The 21,807-nt window shown below is 37.8% G+C and overlaps 1 protein-coding gene across 1 annotated transcript in view; it reads left to right on the forward strand.

The window, feature by feature from the left end:
• The first annotated feature begins 1,385 nt into the window (after positions 1–1,385).
• The window catches only part of LOC126183377 (protein unc-79 homolog), an 852,060-nt gene continuing 831,638 nt past the window's right edge, over positions 1,386–21,807 (forward strand). Inside the window, 4 exon segments of the mRNA XM_049925310.1 lie at positions 1,386–1,501; positions 4,327–4,446; positions 7,596–7,757; positions 7,848–8,018. Of these exon segments, the coding sequence (XP_049781267.1) occupies positions 1,480–1,501; positions 4,327–4,446; positions 7,596–7,757; positions 7,848–8,018 (475 nt within the window). The 5' untranslated portion in view covers positions 1,386–1,479.

Consider the following 21,807-nt stretch of genomic DNA (forward strand, 5'->3'; position numbering starts at 1 on the left):
TAAGTGAAACCATTATTTTTAAAAAAGCCATTTAAAGTAATTCTCTGAAATAATGTTTATTCTATTGCAAAGATGTATTTAGATAACAAAAAGTTGGTAGTTGTAAAGAGCAATATGAATGACTAATAAAATACATTATACGTCAACAGTATAGTACACGATACTGAAGAATTGTAGGGCTAAGATCTGTGTTGGATAGTGCCAAACTTATTTTGCCTTCGTGAGTGCCTCATCTCCTTCTCTGTAGAGGGAAACTACCACAATATTACGAACGGACTAAACAAGAAACCATGAAAAAACTAATAGGAAGCTCACCCTGCGGTCCGCAGGAAGGGTTTGTGCGTAGTGCACACGGCGTATCCAATGGTCTGCACTTTGTGCAGCAACTGAGAGAGATTACGCAATGATTCGCGCACATGACTTGTAATCGGGAGGATGGCAGTTAAAATCCGTGCCCAGCCATTGTGATTTAGATTTTCCATTGGTTTTCCTGAAACACCTTAGGTTAATGTTACGATGGTTCCTTTGAAAAGACATGGCTAATTCACTTCCCTAAAGTAAGTTTGTATTCAGTCTGTAATGACTTTTCAGGTCTAATATCATATTATTCTAAAACTAACTGTGGACAAATAAACTACTAAGTTATATTCCTCTGATACCAGGACCTCTTCACTATCTTCACAAGGCATTTTACTTTGGTGTACTGACGCTGTATGCCTCGTACAAACCCACATTAATTGACAGTTAAATTAGCTTCCACTGTCTGCACTACACCCTACAATAAGAATCAAGGCCATGTCAAAATCAATAAAAGAATACCAAGAGAACAAGGGTATAAATTATGGGGATTAAACAGGCATTTTTGGTATAATACAGGACGTAAACGTACCTCTAGTAATAAAATATGTTATTCTACAAATGTGTGAATAAATATGAAACTAGAAGAACTTTATACATGAATGGTAGCAGATAGTAACATTCTTGAGGATCTTTTAGTAAGAGTAGCATCATCCTGCAGGTACAGTGACCTTATATCGTGAAAAAAGAAACCAGCGTGCTAGTTACTGAGTTACCATTGTGGAATACCATTCAAAATCAAGACATTTCGTGAATACTTGAATAAAATATAGGTACTCCCTCAAACAAATTTTAATTTCATTAAGTTTCAGGTCTTCACATTTAATTTAAATTTGTGTTTCTCGACATCTAACTTATTGGTCATTTATCTCAGTTAGATGTGTATATTTTATTATAAGACATGACCTAAGAAATTGATATTTGGCACTTTTAAGAATTATTTTCTCTTACGCAAGAATATCCAGAGCTATTAACAATGCATGCGCAAAACTGGTATATCTGCATTAACTTCGCTGATCAGCGATTATAGCTGTTATGTCAATATTTTGTTTGTAGTTTTTCTGCTGGTTGATGTGTTTATTAGTATTTGTTTTTGTTAATTGACATTTACTCGCTACTAAAATGGGAACAAGAGCTGCCGCCTGTAAGTGGCGTGGGTAACGTCTTTTTAAGCGCTGTCACCTCCAATGCAGCTTTTAATTAAAAAATGAAACACGCTGTTTGTAAAATCGTCAGCTTTAATATTGTTATTAAAGTACCTTATTATGTAGGCGGCTGAAATTTATGTAGTATTATGTTCAAAATATTGTGATAATTTTATGTAGTTTATGCGGAGCGCACAATCTGCGTAAATTTTATAAAGTAGCGTCTGTACCACCTGGACGTCAATTTCAAATTTATATTTGTACGGATTACTGTTTCAGTACTCATACAATGCAGAAGTGCTCTAATATTATTACGTGTCGAGACTCATAAAATTCTAAGACGCCGGGGAAAGACTGTACTTGTTCACATAAAGTCATAAGCGTATAATAAATACTATTCTATGTGTATTTCACATTAATGTAAATTACGTGCATATGATGTAAATCAGTGTGGGGTACACAATCACTTATCTTGAGGAACAGTTGTATTTGAAAATAAAAAATTCCCAGTATTATTAGTTGTAATATTTCGCATTTATCTCAGTTTGTTACTTGAGCCATTTGAGTCGATTGAGACAAAACTGTATTTGCCAATCATATGCGATAACATTTTGCAGTTTGGCCGTTCACACTTGTTTTACATTTTATTGTTTTTATGGTATACAGGTGCAGTTTTCCAGTCACTAGTAATTGTACAAGAAGTTGGCTTGTAATAGTCAGGTTCTCAAAGTTTTCGATAGGTTTGAGGTGCAGTTGTAAAATGTATGAATAAAACTGTTTTTCTTGAAGTTAGATGCAATCTTATATTGTATGAGCTACAAACCCTGTATTATGTATTAAGTGATGCATGTGAGGAGCTATGCTGTGATATACTGTGTATTTGTATTTGCAATCATTGTTTACTAATGCCATAAGGCATGTCTGTGTTCTCCATCTTGTTTTGTTATTAAATTAAAACCAAATATGGTTGAGTACTCTGTAAATGTATAGAATCTATTCATAAAGCTATGCATATGAATTGTGTACCAGTACTTGTTGCTTGGAAATTCACTTTTGCGACACCAGTTTCATTGAAATAGTTTAGGTCATGTTTTGAAAAACCTACTGAATTGAAAACACTGATTATTCTGCAATAGTTGTTGCTGTTGTGAGCTTCATTCTGAAGACAGATTGAATGCAACTCACTACTCTATCCTGCACAAACCTCTTCATCTCTGAATAACTACTGCAACCTGGAGCCATTTATGCATTTCAGCCCGCTTACTGCATTTGTCTCCTAACCTGCTGCTATAATTACACTCTCTTTCTCTTTTTGCCTCCCTTCCTCTTCCCCCTCTCTCTGTCCTCCCTCCATATTTCCATATTTTCACTCCAATAAAATTATGCACTCCAGGAAAATAGGACTACCTTCAGAAAAAATTTCTAACTCTTAAATTTAACAAATTTCTGTACTTCATAAATGTTTTTCTTGCCATTGCCTGTCTACATTTGATATCCTCTTTACTTTGGGCATCATCATTTATCTTGGTGCCCAAGTAACAACTTTCTGTGATATAAATAACCTAGGTTTGTGTTTAGGCAACATTTATGTTTTATGTTGATGATATGACTTATTTTCACTTAAAGAAATGTAGGCTACTGTTACTGTTTAAAGATTTTAGAGAAGTTACAAACTCTTTGTGCTTTTCTTAAGTAATTTTCAATCTAGCTCTGTATGTTATCACTATGTTACTGGTTTTATCCAGCTATCACCAGTATGTTACTGGCTTTCTATAAATCACTTATATGTGAATGTACTCCAGCCAGACAATTTACTTCAACTTGTTAAAAGATGATATTGCATGTAAACTTGGTCAAGAAAACATTCCATTACCTTACAGTTAGGCTTACTTAGATATTTGTTCATAATGATAATTTTTAGTCAGTAATAGCAGCTGCTATATTAAAGAACAAAATTTTGGCTATCAGGTAGTTCTAGAAATTTTCAGATGCGACATATATTGAATATAGGCATCATGAGTTTCCAATGATTCTAGGCTTTCTGTAGTCTGTATTCTGTGATACATATTAATAACCAAAAACGCATAAGTTGCTGTTTAATTTTTAAAGGTTCATTTCTTTGTTGTTATCCAAACAAAATTATTTTACAACATAGGAACCACATATTCAAAAGTTACAATTTCTATAAATAAATATACAGTTGACAACAATCCTATTGATGCTGTCTTCTAACATTTGTTGTTATATTCGAATTAATATTAATATTTATTGATCAATCATTGATCATGTACATGGTATGGGTGTCATCAGGTTTATACATAATAAGTAAATACGTGTAACTACACACACAAATGATATGCATATACAGTATATAACACAACAAACAATATAGTAACTTGATAGAGAAATCAAGGGAGTAAAAATATCTGATGTACTATAGTACTTATACTATTATACAGCTTCCCATTTAACTACAAAAACTGTCAGTAGGCATACATACATTTTGAACATTGGTGTTAATTGCTACCTATTTTGGATTTAGTTTAAATAATCTTTAACTGTATAGCAACGTTTTTGAGGAGATAACCAGGTGATTGCTGTGATGTTTTACAGGTTACTCCTACAAGTCCATTAATTCACACATCTGTTATCGTAGTATATTGTCAAATACTTTGCAATAATTTAGGTGACATTTTGTCAGTTATGCCAAAATATAAGTAGAAAATCGTACTGCATAGTTAGATAAAAAACTTGAATAGTCATACTATCTTCAATTGAAGTGCTACTTTTATATTTGTTTTCTCACTCATCTCTTCTGTTACAGTTACTGCAAAAATTCGGAATCTTCACGATTATCAACTTCGACTTCTGCATGGAATTATGCCTGTGCCATCTGGTGTAGATATTGCCAACACACTGAAATATTTTTCTCAGACATTATTGAGTATGTACCATACTGCATATCATGGAATTTCTTATTTGTCAATGCTTTTGTTGAGTATTAGTAATAAGATGTTAGTGAGCTTACAGTAAAATCTGTCTGTATTGTATGGGTCTTATAGAATGAAATGGCAATGATAGCTTTCGGCAGTCAGGGATTGAGCTTGAAATACAGATATGCTGTGAAAAATTTAACTGCCATTTGGCAAGACTTTTGCAGTTACATGTTCGATAGGTTGAAGAGCTGTAGAGGTTATGTCAGTATTTTAAAATAGTCATAAATTACATATAATAATGAATAGAAGCTTCTCTATACAGAATTGTAAGGATAGTATAAATGTGGAAAAGGGGGGAGGAGGAGGGATGAGAATGAGTTATCATGTAGGAAAAAAATGTGACTTTAAATTTGGTTAAATAACAGCCAATTTTATAAGCGTGTAGTGAGTGTTTCGATGTTTTATCTGGATAATATATTCTAGATAACAGTTGGTTTGCTAAATTTAATTACAAAAGACAAAGTGTTTAAAATGAACCACGGTGTTGGTACCCCTACATTGCAGGAGTGGACAGAGGTATTGTTTGCATTTAAAAACTCGTGCAAGAAGTCTTACATACTTATGATAAAACAATCATAACACTTCAAAAAGCAAAAAAATCCTTTTCTAATCATGTTACAGATGAAATTTAGGTATGTAACTGTGTTTCAATAACAGCCCAGCAGCTCCTAATATCAAGTTGTCAAAGTAGCCTCAGGTATGAAATGCAACATAGGAGGTCAGAGTGTAGGGGATCCCTTGATTCTATTTTTTTTTCTTTACAAGTAGTAACTCACTATGACTGTGCCTTCCAAAGGTCTCTGAAGCATAGACCTATACCCACCCGTTATTAGCCATCCAGTGTACACAGTAGTACAAGTTCTGATGTAATGGCAATATCTTTGAAGTTGTTACTAGTTCAACATCAATTTATATGCTCAGGTATGACTTTATATAGCTCCTAAACATTTTGGGAATTAACCTGAGACATAAAAAGAGGTACTTGTAACTTCCAGTGATGAACAGCCAGTGAATAAAATGTCTGTACTGGAATCACTGGCCTTTGAAAATCTACAATTGTTTTTGTGGACAGGAAGAGCATTTTCAAAAAGTGTGGGAGTTATTGAAGTAACAGTGATGATGATGATGATGATGATGATGATGATGATGATGATGATGGACAACAACATCTACATATATAATCCCCAAGCCACCGTACGGTGCATGGCAGATGGTATCATGTACCACTACTAGTCATTTCCTTTCCTGTTCCACTCACAAATAGAGCAAGGGAAAAATGACTGTCTGTACGTCTGTATACATGCACAAATGTACTTAATCTTATTGTCATGGTCCTTACACAAAACGTACATTGGAGGCTGTAGAATCAATCTGCAGTCATCTCTAAATTTCTGCAATAGTGCCTCACAAAAAGACCATCGTCTTCTCTCCAGGGATTCCCTTTTTACTTCATGAAGCATTTCCATGATACTTGTGTGCTGATTGAACCTACTGATAACACATCTATCAGCACACCTCTGAATTGCTTCATTGTCTCCCTTTAATCTGCCCTCTTGGGATCCCAAATAATAGAGCAGTACTCAATAATTGGGTACACTAGTGTTCTATATGCTACCTTCTTTATAAATAAGCCACACTTTCCCAAAATTCTCCCAATTACTAATTCTGTATTCATATTTTACAGGATTGGTTTTCCTACTCATCCACATTAACTTACATTTTCAACATTTAGAAGAAGCTGCCATTGATCACACCAACTAGAAATTCTGTCTAAGTCGGATTGTATCCCCCTACAGTCACTCAAGGATGACACCTTCCCATACACCACAGCACCGTCAGCTGTAAATTGCTGTTCACCCAGTCTGCCAGATTGTTTATGTATGTAGAGAACAGGAGTGTTCCTATCACACTTCTTTGTACACTCCTGCTGACACTCTTGTCTCTGATAAACACTTTCTGTCGAGACCAGTGTACTGGGTTCTATTACTTAAAAAAATCTTTGAGCCACTCATGGAAGTGGAAACCTAATCCATATGCACAATCCTTTGTCAGCAGTGTGCAGTGATGCACCATGTCAAATGCTTTCTGGAAATCAAGGACTATGGAATCTGCCTGTTGCCCTCCATCCATGCTTTGTAGGATATCATGTGAGAAAATGGCAAGCTGATTTTGAAACAAGCAGTGCTGTCTTGATCATCATTATCAAAAGAAATAACACGTACTGCAGCACCATAGATCTGATACAACTTTAACAGGATGTGTGTTGATATTGCAGCTTTTTTATTTACGCAGATTGTCAATTAACCTTTCAGTTGAGAATGGATCTGGGTCACATCTTTCCCTCATACAAAATTGAGATTGTTATTAACCAATGCACCATAAATGTGGCTTTATTCAGTTGTTTTACACTGATTTTTCAGAACAACTACAAAGTCTTCCAAATATAGCAGAAGGTAATCATCTACCAAATCTAGTGCTACAAATAAGTAATTGTGGGACATAACTTGGAAACAGTGGATAGAGAATATGGCTGCAAGCACCAATAGTCAAAAAAATGAGACTTGATGATAGGGTGGTTCAGAATTAGATGTGGCAAAATAAGCAGATATAAGATATCTGACCAATCTTAAGTATTGACAGGCCTTATGTTATCATGCAGGACTCACTATTCTGTCGTGAAAACTTTGCATGAAAATTGTCAGTACTTAATGATGAAGAGAAAAAAGTGAGAGGGGTCAATTTCATTCACTTCAGTCTTTTTTTTTTTTTTTTTTTTTTTTTTTTTTTTTTTTTTTTTTGTAATTTTCGAGTAGTTGAGAAAAAAAACTTTAATGGTTAAAGTTTCTGTGGAGTACTATACCTTGTTAAGTACTATCTGTAGAGATTGTGAAAAATTACATACATAATTATCATTTTACTCAGTGTCCAGTTACAGTGTAGTATGAAACATAAAATAATTTGTTCATAGCACTGCATGCCATTAGTAATCAATTTGTCTCTAATCAAATCATCATTGTGGCTTCATTTATTTTGTTTGCAGAGCTGTCTCTTAATTTTGTATCAATTGTATTTAATCTGTTTTTCTTTCAAATAACAGCTGTATTGAAAGATGTGCCTGACTCACCACTTGAGATGTTGAAATGTCAAGAAAAGGATGGGATTCGAATGAGCCTTTATCCCAATCTTGATTATAGGGGTCTCTTTAATGCTGTTGTTCAGCTTGTTGATATTGCACCACTCATACAGTTCGGTCTGCATGGTATGCTACACAAACTCTACATATTCATATTTTTAAATGAGTTTTGATTTTCAAATAGTGATACAGAACTTATTTCTTTGTGTATTTCAGCATTTGGGCAGGCAATTCTACAGTGTGTGGGCTGTATTTTACCATTTTTGGAACAAGATATGATTGATGCTTTGCCCTATACAGCAGCTTCAACAATTGCTGTTCTCCCATCTACTCTGCATCAAGAGATTGTTAATTCACTGTGCTTTTATATACTGCCATTTACAATAAGTAAGTATGTAAAAAATTTTGCTTAAGCTAAAATAAAGACCTGAAGGAAACAGTACATAATTTTCTTTCGTTTAAGTGCCTGTCCAGACTGTACTGCCCCAATTTTAGCAAAGTTATTGCTTTGTGTAATTTGTTAATATGTTGAGAAACAATCTTTTTAATTGTGATTTTTTAGTAGTAAAATAATTAGAATAGAAGTTGCTGAATAGGTAATATGCAATTCTTGTACTCACATTTGCTTGCCTGTGGTATTACTGGGCACTGTACAAATATTTTACTAAGTGAAGATATCTCTATGCATCCATTAAATTCCTTTTTTTCTTTCTTCATAATACACGTTTAAGTTAGTTACCTCTCTCTTGGCATGAGGGGGAAGGAATAATCACAAGTCTGCTGAATTTAATAAACTTAATGACCATCGAGGTTCTTGTCAAATGGTGTATTGAGTTAAATGGTGCAGTGGTGAGACACTGAACTCATATTATGTAGGAAGGCAACTGAAATCCTTATTTGGCCATCCTGAGTTGGGATGTCCATGATTTCCCAAAATCTTTGTAAGGTGTCTGCCAGGATTGTTTGTTTGAAATGGCCCACTGAATTCCCTTCCTCATGCTACTCTAATCTGAACTTGTGCTCTGTCTCTAAAACCTCAGTGCTGACATGACATTAAATTCTGATCAATTTTCCTTATTTTGCCAAATGGTGAACATTTCAAAACTTTTGGCCAGTCTGTGCTAAGTACACACACACACACACACACACACACACACACATTGCAACACCATGAAGGTGGCATGGGACAAACATCAGATTAGTATGAAGCATGCTTAGATATGCAAATGATTAGCATTTCCTACAAAGTAGGTGGTAGTAATGCCACCTACATTCTGTCTTTAAGAAAAGATTAAGCTATGGGTTTGTCACTCAGAAGTTGCATTTGAAAGTTGGCTGTTTGTGAGAAGATATTGTAAGTTACTAACAATGTGGTTTATTGTTACACAACAATGCTGCTTATGTTAATCAGGATCGTAGGACTCCTGGAAATGTGGAACCCATCAGTTCAGGAGGGCTCTACTTAAAGCCATGCAGAATCTCAGTAGTCCCATGTGACTAGCACCAGGGAGGACAGATGTTTGTGTGTTCAGCCATGCAGAATTGCGCAACCATGTCACGTACACTGGTATCCAAAATTAAAGCAAAAAATTGCTATTTCCCTGTCCTGTATCTAATTCATGATATAATCATATAAACTCTCAACAGATGTCTGTATGTATGATCCTGTTCTGCATGAAAGACAGCATTCTCGTCAACGGACAATCACACAAACGACAATGTCAGGACACGTATCAAATGAATTAGTGTTTGCCGAGTAGTCCCACATCCACAATCGCTGTGTACACAGTCACGGACAGTGTAGTATGGCACGGAGAAGACACCTACCAGACTCTCTGAGGTAAAGGGCCAGAGGAAGAATGGAAGCAGGCCAGTCACAAAGTGATGCGGCCAGATGGCTTAATGTGAATTGTTCTGTTGTTTCTCGAATGTGGTGATAGTTTATAGAGACCGCAACTTTATCCCAAAGACCAACACAGGGCCAACCATGTACGACATCAGAATGGACGGTTACATGGCTGTAAGGGCACGACAGCTACCTATTATTATTGGCATCAGACCTCACAGCATTCACTAGATGTATTATATGGAGGCAAGCGATGCACAGAAGACTTTGCCAGAGTGGCCTTTATTGTTAGGGTACTGCTGTATATGTACCTCTGACATGACTTCACAGAAGCGAGCGTCTAGAGTGGAGTTGTCAACATGCCTCCTTAACAGTTGAACAGTGGGCCAATGTTCTTTTCACAGGTGAGCCACGATTTGGTCTGAAGAGTGATTCTTGATGGATTCGTATCTGAAGGGAACGTGCAACATGATTTTGGGACCCAAACACTGTGTAAAGAGACCAGTATCAAGGAGATGGTTCAAATGGCTCTGAGCACTATGCGACTTAACTTCTGAAGTCATCAGTCGCCTAGAACTTAGAACTAATTAAACCTAACTAACCTAAGGACACCACACACATCCATGCCCGAGGCAGGATTCGAACCTGCGACCGTAGCGGTCACGCGGTTCCAGACTGAAGCGCCTAGAACCGCACGGCCACAACGGCCGGCCTAGTATCAAGGAGAATCCCTAATGGTGTGTGCAGTGATTATGTTGACCACCCAGACACCTCTTTGTGAAATTGTATGGGTGAATCAACAAGATTTAACTGCAGTTGTTGTGATGTGCTGTGGGCCCAGTCTTTGTACTGATGGACGATAATGCCCGAGCTCATAGACCGTGGGAAATTGATGTTTTCTTGGAAACAGAAGATATTTCATACATGGGATGTCCTGCTTGATCTCCCAATGTGAATCTAGTAGAACATGTATGGGATGCACTAGGAAGATGGGTTAAATCACATCAGCATCTGCCAGTGACTTTCCAAGACTTGCTAGGAACTCTCCAAGAAGAATGGGCGTTATTGCCTCAACATGAGATTTATGACATCATTCACAGCATTTTCCATCGTTGTTAGGCCTGTATTGCTGCCACAGGTGGTCACACCTCATACTGAGCACAGTAACCAGTTATCGGAATGTCTGTGCAAATCCGTTAAGTTGGGAGAAACAAAGAACATTTTTGCCTACCATTATGCATGTTGTGGTTGCTTACGTTCTTTATTCTTTACATTGTTTCTACTTTACCGTTACCTGTTTATATTTTTTGTGGCAAAATAAATGTAACCTTGTAAAATTTCTGTTTGTTTCTTTAATTTTGGACACCAGTATATATTGAGTCAGGAAATGGACTTGTTCACAGCAAGACAAATATCCATTTGTATTGCCAGCAAGGCATCTATTCATGCCACTTCACTTGTGGCAGCAGAGAGATATGCACCAACAATGGTGCGCCGAGCAATAACCCGACAATGGTGCACCCACCAGTAATACTGGGCACAGTAGTGGCACCATGTCAACTTTTCTGACAAGTTCCAGTTCTGCATACAGAAACATGATGGTGTGTGGAGACACAAAGGAATATGAATATTCCCAGAAGGCATTCTTTATTGTCATATGCCACAGAGTTGAAGTAGCATGAAATGAGATATCTGTATTTGTCATTCAAGCTCAGTTCGACTCCATGCCCAGCTGGCTTAGAGCCATTGTTGGTGATAGTGGTGACAGCTCTGTGTACTAAATTCCGCACCTTGTATTATTTTTTAGTTTAGTTTTTTTGTATGTTTAGTTGATTGTATTTGTGACTGCTTGCCATGATATGGTACATGTCAGTTCCCCATAATCATCTACAAGTAAAATTTCATCATTTGCTATCCTTTTTGGTCTTGCAATTTTAGTGGCCAGCATTGTGTGTTCATTGAGACAGTGGGGGAAGGGGTTTGTAATGCATCCACAGCTAAATTTGGCAGCCCCCCCCCCCTTTCCTCTGACCTCTTAAATATGTGCTCCCCAACTGTTACAAATGATCTGTGGCAAGTAGTCAATGTTTTACTTTCTAGTGCCCCTTTTTTTAAAAATCTTAATCCATCTGGCAGAGAGAGCTGTATCTGAATGATTGTCTTAAGATAGGTACAGTATGAAAACCAAAGTTGAATGTTCTCGATTTGTGAATTATTTTTCAGTTTCCTGTTTTTCTTCAGCTTCAGCAGGACAGCACATCAGTCTACAATTAAGAACTCCTACAATTAAGAGTTTGAAATAGTACACTGAAAGGACATATGTGAAATATTTAGTACTGACAATCTTTTGTTTAGATTTTAATCATTCATTTCATTTTTTCACTCGAGATCTTAAAAGTGTGTTCAACCCAACCAGCAGTCCCTGAATGTTAGTGTAAATCTGTAACTTTCAGATCCTTCTAGAATGTCAGTGATTTTGCAACCCCCTGAAATGAAGAGGTAATGTTGATTTTTAGTAAGATTATTGTTAATAGTGCAGGTACCCTTACATCAGCCCTCTAACTCAGTAATACTTTGAAAGTCTTACGTGAATCTCTTACAATGTTGACTTGGATTGTTTGATCTGCTAACATCCAAGCAGATGTGCGATTATTAGAGACATCACTAATGTTAAATGATTGTAAACAGAAGTAAATATCAAACAAAATAAATCACAATGTCAAGCAAAGTGTAGAGATTTCAATCAGCCAATGATTTAAGCATGGATCCACATTAGATATCTTATATACACATAGCATATCAAGTTCAATCAGTCCAAATGTTCAAATATTGTTCAGTAAAACATCAAAAGCATGAAATGTAAAGTGTGTGTGGTTGTTTGTTGTTGTGGTCTTCAGTCCTGAGACTGGTTTGATGCAGCTCTCCGTGCTACTCTATCCTGTGCAAGCTCCATCATCTCCCAGTACCTACTGCAACCTACATACTTCTGAATCTGCTTAGTGTATTCATCTCTTGATCTCCCTCTACGATTTTTACCCTCCACGCTGCCCTCCAATGCTAAATTTGTGATCCCTTGATGCCTCAGGACATGTCCTACCAACCGATCCCTTCTTCTAGTCAAGTTGTGCCACAAACTTTTCTTCTCCCCAATCCTATTCAATAACTCCTCATTAGTTACGTGATCTACCCACCTAACCTTCAACATTCTTCTGTAGCACCACATTTCGAAAGCTTCTATTCTCTTCTTGTCTGAACTATTTATTGTCCATGTTTCACTTCCATACACGGCTACACTCCATACAAATACTTTCAGAAACGACTTCCTGACACTTAAATCTATACTCGACGTTAACAAATTTCTCTTCTTCAGAAACACTTTCCTTGCCATTGCCAGTCTACATTTTATATCCTCTCTACTTCGACCGTCATCAGTTATTTTGCTCCCTAAATAGCAAAACTCCTTTACTACCTTAAGTGTCTCATTTCCTAGTCTAATTCCCTCAGCATCACCCGACTTAATTCGACTACATTCCATTATCCTCGTTTTGCTTTTGTTTATGTGCATCTTATATCCTCCTTTCAAGACACTGTCCATTCCGTTCAACTGCTCTTCCAAGTCCTTTGCTGTCTCTGACAGAATTACAATGTCATCGGCGAACCTCAAAGTTTTTATATCTTCTCCCTGGATTTTAATACCTACTCCAAATTTTTCTTTTGATTCCTTTACTGCTTCCTCAATATACAGATTGAATAACATCGGGGAGAGGCTACAACCCTGTCTCACTCCCTTCCCAACCACTGCTTCCCTTTCATGCCCCTCGACTCTTATAACTGCCATCTGGTTTCTGTACAAACTGTAAATAGCCTTTCGCTCCCTGTATTTTACCCCTGCCACCTTCAGTGATTATAAAATCACAATTATGGTGTCACAATGTAAATGCACCAACACTTGTAAAAATGTTTACAGGGGTCACACTTATGATCTCATATCTCTACAGATATGAGCTCATATTAATTTCAAGATTTTCTTTTTTTTTTTCTTTTGAATTGAAGGTTAATGGCTTCAACTACCAATTAAATAATCATGAAAACATACATACTCTGATAAACCTCTTAACAATCAAAATGTCAAAAAATAACACAAGACAAGTAAATAAACCGTCACTTCTTTACATGTGATAAATTAAAGTCCCCCACTGCTTTTTGTCTGTCTGTATGTAAAGGCTAATCTCAGGAATGACTGTAGGGATTTTGACGTGGTTTTCATAAATAGGTAGACTGCTTTACAAGGAAGGTTTGCATACATAATTTATTACTGCTGCACCAGACAAATCTTCCCGCAATAAATACTTAGTGTTAACTTTGTGAAACCAGTATTCATCACTAGTTTAATATAAATTAAAAACTTCATGCAATTATTTACTACTGTAACCACTTCCTTTGTCTGCAGTCCAGTGTGTTCGAGGGCAAACTACAAAGTCTAAACATAAAATCGTAAACACAGCAGGAATATATTCCTGACAGTTGTTTCAGTGAAATGTAAAACAGTGCAGCTGCTATTGTATCACTTCTGTTCCTCTGCAACTCACCAGCTGATAGCATCATGGTGTTAACCTTGTTACTCCTGCTGGTTGAGTGCTTTGCACAGCTCACTAGCCATGCGCTGAAGGTAGCAGTGCTCTGGACAACTGCTTTCTGTGACAGTGACACTCACCATCAGACCTGCAACAGACTTGTATGGTATCAATATAGTCTCTTGCCAAGAATCTCTTGGGGCACATGCACAGACATTTCTCAGAAAAGACTGTAGTGTTGCACTCTACAATTTATTCTAGTAGCCTCTACATAATCCTTATGATGTTACCTTTGGTACTCTATCTAGACATTCTTGCTTAAAAACTAAATAAAATATTATCAAAGTTCAGTACCACTGTGCTCGAACATTCATGACTCAAAATATATATACGAGGGTTAGAACTTAAATAGTGGCAACTATTTATTCACAACCGATACAAAAGAATTACATGTTTGCACGTGCTACTGTCCTTCAAAGTAATCACCAGTGTTGTGTAGAACCTGTTGTCAGTGATGTGGAAGGCATATTATACCGTTAGCATAACCTGTTCTGTTGATGGTGCGAATGGAGCAGTATAAAGTTATGGTGATTCTCGTGTACGACTGTGATGGTCCTATCCTGATGCATTACGTTCCTTCACGGCAGACGGTCAGTGCACAGTATTACTGTTCATCTTTGGAGCATCACCTGTGACCAGCTTTGCAAAAGAAGCGGCGACACTTTCTGCGCAACACACCCATCATTTTGCATGACAATGTGCGGGCGCATACAGCGCAAGCTGTGGCTGCTCTGTTTGGTCGATGGGACTGGGAAGTACTGTACCATCCACCATACTCCCTGGACTTAAGTCCTTGTGACTCTAATTTGATTCCAAAGATGAAGGAACCACTTCGTGACATTCGCTTCAGAACTGTTCCAGAGATTCAACAGGCAGTAGACTGCCGCATTCTCACCTTCAACAGAACAGGCTCTGCTAACGGTATACTATGCCTTCCATATCGCTGGCAATGGGTTCTACACAACACTGGTGACTACTTCGAAGGACAGTTTAACAGGTGCAAACATGTAACTCTTTTGTATTGGTTGTGAATAAATAGTTGCCACTATTTATCCTCAGCAGTTCTCTCCCATTTCTCCTCTTTTAATACTGAGAATGATTCTATTTATTAAAACCAGATGTTAACAACTTATGTAGCTTTCTTTCTGTGACTTCATTCTTTACTTGTTCTGGTTACAGATGACTAGAGAGAGTTTTGTCTAACCTGATTTTTATTTTGTGCAGTGGCTCTTTAATTTTGCATAGTAACTTTGAAAACAGCTTCATATTTGAACAGCATATTGCGGAGTTTGTCTTTCAGATCAGCCCCTACTCCAATTTTATGGATTATGTTAATGATTTCATCTTTATTACTTAACACCGTTTCTTCTGAATGCTCTTGTACATGGTGTCTTCATGCATTACATCTTGAACCATGTCTTCAGCAATTTGCAGATTTTGTTTTATTACTTCAGATATTCTGGCAAAGTTGGCATCTCTCATAGCAGTCATCGTTCCACAACATGGGATTAGCTCCATAGTCTCATCAGTATTCATCTCTGTGGCTTCATTAACAAATTTCAAATTTACTCCACACTCTGACATTAGGTCAGCAACTGTAATCGCAGGCTCACAAAGTTGCAAAATCACTATTGTGTCAGCTCTGTATTTAGACTTGCCAGTATCAGCTTCCAGTAACACTTATTTCTTAATGGGCTTACATCATGCTCTATAGCTCGTACAATTTTGAATCCAGCAGTTTATTATAAAAGTTCTTCAAAATTACACTCACTTGACTTCCAAAATCCAGGAGAATACTACTTCTTCTCCATACACCTTTGCTCTACTGATAATGATGACATCCTCTCTTCTCCATAAAATAATTCTTCTTGCTTTCTACTCAGATCTCCTGTCTTGATCACAGTAACTTACATCTGTTCTGGCATTACCTCTTTGTTTATATGATTTTGATTGTCATAATTTGTTGAAAGTGATTACCCTTTTTGCCAGTTTCTGAAGCTGGTCCTTTTCTGAGTCTAATAATATGTTCTCCAGATTCAATATTTTATCATTATTATTCTCTTGCCAAGGTATTTGCTGAAATTTGCTTTCTCTGTGATCATCAAATCTTTCTTGAAGGCGTGCTCAGTAATTTCACTTCTTTCTCTGGTCCTGCTTATGCATTTTTCTGTTATCTCATTTCCAGTTCCATTCTGGAAAATTCTATAATAATAATATTTCTGCTGTGAGTCCCTGACTTTCTCTCCTGTCCTCATTTTCTGTGTATCCAAAAAATTGTCTTGTCTGATCTGCTTTATTGATAATTTTCACACTAACAGTCTTCATATATTGGAAGATAAACACCTCACAACCCACATCATGACATCATCATGCTTAAATGATTTATCTAAATACCAGTTCTTGCCTTGACCATCCCAGCAAGCCACATGCATTAGCATGCCCCTTCCAGTATTCAGGGAGGTGCACTGGCCGTAGATCGAATCCGCACAGATGGCTAACAATGAGGTTCGATGTGCCACTCTGCCTCAATATGATTTTTGGGTGGTTTTTCACATCTGACTAGATTTTTTGGTTGGTTGGTTGATTGATTTGGGGGAGTGGACGAAACAGCAAAGTCACCGGTCCCAGTGGATTAGGGAAGGATGTGGAAGGAAGTTGGCCATGCCCTTTCAAAAGAACCATCCCGGCATTTGCCTGAAGCAATGCGGAGAAATCACGGGAAACTAAATCCGGATGGCCTGATGCATGTTTGAACCATCATCCTCCCAAATGCGAGTCCAGTGTGCTAACCACTGACCATCTTGCTCGGTGTGACTAGGTGAATACTGGGCAGGTACCCATGTCCCGCCTCAGTTTCATAATTCATGAACACTTCAAAAACATTGACACACTTTTGAATGGGACAACACTAGACGCAGACTGATGGGGTACACAAAAGCCTGTCTTGGGAGGGTGGAGGGTGGTGACAGAAAGTGCATCTAGCTCCCCTCCACCACTAAAACTTCCAAATACAAATTAACATGCTGAAGCTGTGAAGATATGGGATAAGGCTGGGAAAAAGAAGGAAGACCAGTTCCTGTCTAATTCTATTTCCAGGGAATCTGTTGATGTTCCATCAGCTTCTCATCAGTATTCTTTATTATACAGTGAACTGATAATGCTTGTCCTATATGCATCTTGACCATTACTTCATCAAAATTACTGTCTCCAATTCCATGTATGTCATGGTACCATCATCTGTTGCAGTCCAAAGTTGCACACATCTCCAACTGTGCGATTAGCAACATAAGAAATCGTCTGCACCTCTGTTCACAATGGCAGCAACACACTTCTAAAAGTTACAATAAATGCAACATGATTTACATATACGTGGGACTCGAATCTGTTAAACTGTGTATTCTGTAGGAAGTATGTCTGCCTTTGCTCATCATTGCTTACATCACGGCTGTACATGCACAGCACTGTGCTGCACTTCATCAGCTTTGGTGGTATACTTTGTAATGCCTTGGTTCATAGCCAGCCACACACACATCTTTTGGTGCACTACACTTGCTCAAGTTCAGACACTGCTTCCTTTTTTCCAGCTCTTTAATCTGTGTATCATTTGTCATTAGCTCACTCTGTTTAGTGACCACTTCCTGCACTTTCAAATTTAGATTAGTAATCCTTACACCCTCATTTGCACTAGTTTCTTACATTGCTTCAGTATGTTTCACAATTTCAGATTTTATGTTGTTTATTTTGGTAGCTAACTTAGTATGTTTAGCACTCTAGTCAGCCTAGAAATTTGTGAGACCTTATTTCACTTTATCAGCAAAAGTATTTTGGCTTTTTAAAATCTCTCTTCTTGGGTTATTAACCCCCGTTTCCTGGAATAATGATCTCTCTTCCCTTTTTTAAATGCTTAGCTGTGCTTTCCTGAATGCCTTCAAACTGTTCATTGGTACCCTGTTGACTATCCTTGATTTTATTGGAAGACACTCTTGATTGTTAACGATGATGTTCTGAATTTCTTTAAACTGTTCATGTGTACTTTTTTGACTTTCTTTCCTAAGACAGTTTAGATTACACAAAAGTACTTGCATCATACTTGAGAAAACATCTAGCACCTAACCGTTCAGTTTTCAGTTTCTATTGCCAAATGTTTGGTAGCAGTTTGGATATCTATTGATCCACTGCTTCCAGCGTACTATTCATGGAAAAACTAGCGTCATCACTACTATATTCCCCATAATCTGAATGGCTGACTTTTACTTACTTATGTCCTTAACCGAAATTAATTCAACATTTGCAGTATTCACCATCTTGCTTTCATCATCCATCTCAATTTGCTAGAGCGGGACACAAAAAGGGGTTCTGGTGCAGCACAACACTTAATCTCTCACAATACTGTTTCAAATAAATACAGCACACTAATGACACTGTACATCACACTTAGCACCAATGCAATGGCATGAAATATTACTCTTTGCCCAAATAAATGTAACACTTAATCTGTCTGCCCATGGGGATGTTCTGGTTATTATTACATAGTAATGTAGGCGTGATGTGATACAGCATGAAGATTCTGCAATTTTCCTTTCTTCAATACATCCAGATGTGATGAACTAATTCCACATGTACAGTTACTGTTCATGTCTATTGTTTGTTGCTCAATGTCTATTGGTTGTTGCTCACTGTTGGTGTGTAACATCTCTGTTCATTGTTTTCTTCTATTTCATCACTGAAAATTATGGCCCTGGCATGGTCACCACATGTAACCCACCTGCACACCTTTAATCAATTATTTATTTTAAACATAAATGTTCACTCAAGTTTTGCAGCAGTATTGGGCAATTGAAAGTGGTTCACCACATTAGGTATGCAGTCAGCTATTGGGCTGAACCATGTGTGTAAATCAACCTGGACACTGCACCGTATGCATATACAGAGCTATATTTAACTATTATTCTCAAATGATAAAGGTCGCTCTAAATTAGTTTCTTATTTCACTCTCTCAGTCCAGCGTCACTCATCCTGCTTAGCCACAAAGTCAGTTTCTTTCATATAGTTTCCTTTAAGACTATTTCAGTTATTTAGTTACTTCATCCGAAATTGTTCCAATTTTTATATACTGTTGCCTGTAATCAATTTAGTTTGCAATGCGCTACCAATGGCTGCTCTCCAAAATCTTGACACTGCTCACAACTTATGATTATTCACAACTAACTTCACATAATTATTTCCCATGCATAGTTAATCACTATCATGATTCAAATACTTCTCCGTACCACTTCTAAGCTATTCATATTTCAAAATTAATCTGCTGTTCACTTCTCCGGGCAATAGCCTGATCATCTCCCTTGACCACTAGCCACTGACTGACTTAATCAGGTGTCTTGAAAATGCACACATTCTATCAGAGATTTCCCAACGATTGCCATGAAACTGTAACTTCCAGAACATAAATAATACAGTATGTGATCAAAAGTATCCAGACACCTCCAGAAACATACGTTTTTCACATTAGGTGCATTGTGCTGCCACCTACTGCCAGGTACTTCGTATCAGTGACCTCAGTAGTCATTAGACATTGTGAGAGAGCTGAATGGGGTGCTCCGCGGAACTCATGGACTTCGAACATGGTCACATGATTGGGTGTCACTTGTGTCATACGTCTGCACGCGAAATTTCCACACTCCTTAACATCCCTAGGCCCACTGTTTCCAATGTGAAAGTGAAGTGGAAATGTGAAGGGACACATTTAGCACAAAAGTGTACAGGCCAATCTCGTCTGTTGACTGACAGAGACCGCCAGCAGTTGAAGAGGGTCATAATGTGTAATAGGCAGACATCTATCCAGACCATCACACATGAATTCCAAACTGCATCGGGATCCACTGCAAGTACTATAACAGTTAAGCGGGAGGTGAGAAAACTGGGATTTCATGGTTGAGCGGCTGCTTATAAGCCACACATCACGCCGGTAAATGCCAAACGATGTCTCGCTTGGTGTAAGGAGCATAAACATTGTATGATTGGACAGTGGAAAAACATTGTGTGGAGTGACGAAACATGGTACACAATGCGGCGATCCAATGGCAGGGTGTGGGTATGGCGAGTGTCTGGTGAACGTCATCTGCCAGCGTGTGTAATGCCAACAATAAAATTCGGAGGCAGTGGTGTTATGATGTGGTCGTATTTTTCATTGGGGAGAGGGGGCGGGGGGCTTGCATGGCACTATCACAGCACAGGCCTACATTGATGTTTTAAGTGCCTTCTTGCTTCCCACTGTTGAAGAGCAATTCGGGGATGGCGATTGCATCTTTCAACATGATCGAACACCTGTTCATAATGCACAGCCTGTGGCGGAGTGATTTCATGACAATAACATCCCTGTAATGGACTGGCGTGCACAGAGTCCTGACCTGAATCCTATAGAACACGTGTGGGATGTTTTGGAACACCGACTTCGTGCCAGGCCTCACCAACCAACATCAATACCTCTCCTCAGTGCAGCACTCCATGAAGAATGGGCTGCCATTTCCCAAGACACCTTCCAGCACCTGAATGAACGTAAGCCTGTGAGAATGGAAGGTGTCATTAAGGCTAAGGGTGGGCCAACACCATATTGAATTCCGGCATTACCAGTGGAGGGTACCACGAACTTGTAAGTCATTTTCAGCCAGGTGTCTGGATATCAAAGTCAGCTAAAATGAGTTTCTAACATCTATCGTTAGTAAGGATGTCGATGCTGTTACCTGTACATACTGTAGAACTGATTGAAATTACAAGGTCTCAGGACTTCAGGATAGCTCATGTTAGGGCAATGTCATGTTGTAGTAGAATGGCACAGTATCCTGAAGTTAAGAAAGGATGTTACAACATGCAGGCATCTGATCCAGATACCAATGTCAGAACTGAAAGAAGATATGGAAGGAAGAGCCACAGATACACATATCATCAAAAAGAATGAATTGGGGAGGAATGCAAAGAGTAGCTTTCCTTCATATGTTTAATACTCTGACCCTGCTTGAATGTATTAAAATAGCATTTATGCTTCTCAACTTTGAACATTATATTCCAAAATCCATGCACTGTTATATCTGTAAAAGAATGCCTTTGTAGGAGCTCACATAAACTGGAAACATTATGTGATTAAACACCCCACACCTTCTCCAAGAACATGAATGAGAGTGGCCAATGCAAAACCTCCATTAATGAAGCAAGTCTCCAAATTACCAGACAAGAAAACTCTTTTGATGTCTATGACTCATAAATGGAACTTGTAGTGCAACATGACACTTTGTTAAGATATGCCACTGTACATTCTTAGGCTCTTCAAGAAATTGAAGATATTTATGTGAATGTAAAGAGGAAAACTATGATTTTAAATTAATTGAACTACAGTGGAACAAAGCACTGTTGCTGGGCTTTTGTTTATGCAAAGCCAAGATATACTCAGGAGCTGCACCTCCCATGGGCATTAGTGGTGAATAGAAATCATCACTTGCTTTGGTGGATGTGTTATTCCATGGAGCCACTGAGATAAGGTGTTATGGTGGACTGCCAAGGATTAACCAAAGATCCTGCATTAGCAATGAATCTTATGTAAAATGGAATGTAATTGACTTACTCTATTGTATGCAGACCAGAGAAAAGGAGGAGCATGGTGCTCATTGTAAAGTATGTTGTATTAATTATTAATCAGACAACA

Source organism: Schistocerca cancellata, chromosome 4 (assembly GCF_023864275.1).
Source record: "Schistocerca cancellata isolate TAMUIC-IGC-003103 chromosome 4, iqSchCanc2.1, whole genome shotgun sequence".
Taxonomy (NCBI): domain Eukaryota; kingdom Metazoa; phylum Arthropoda; class Insecta; order Orthoptera; family Acrididae; genus Schistocerca; species Schistocerca cancellata.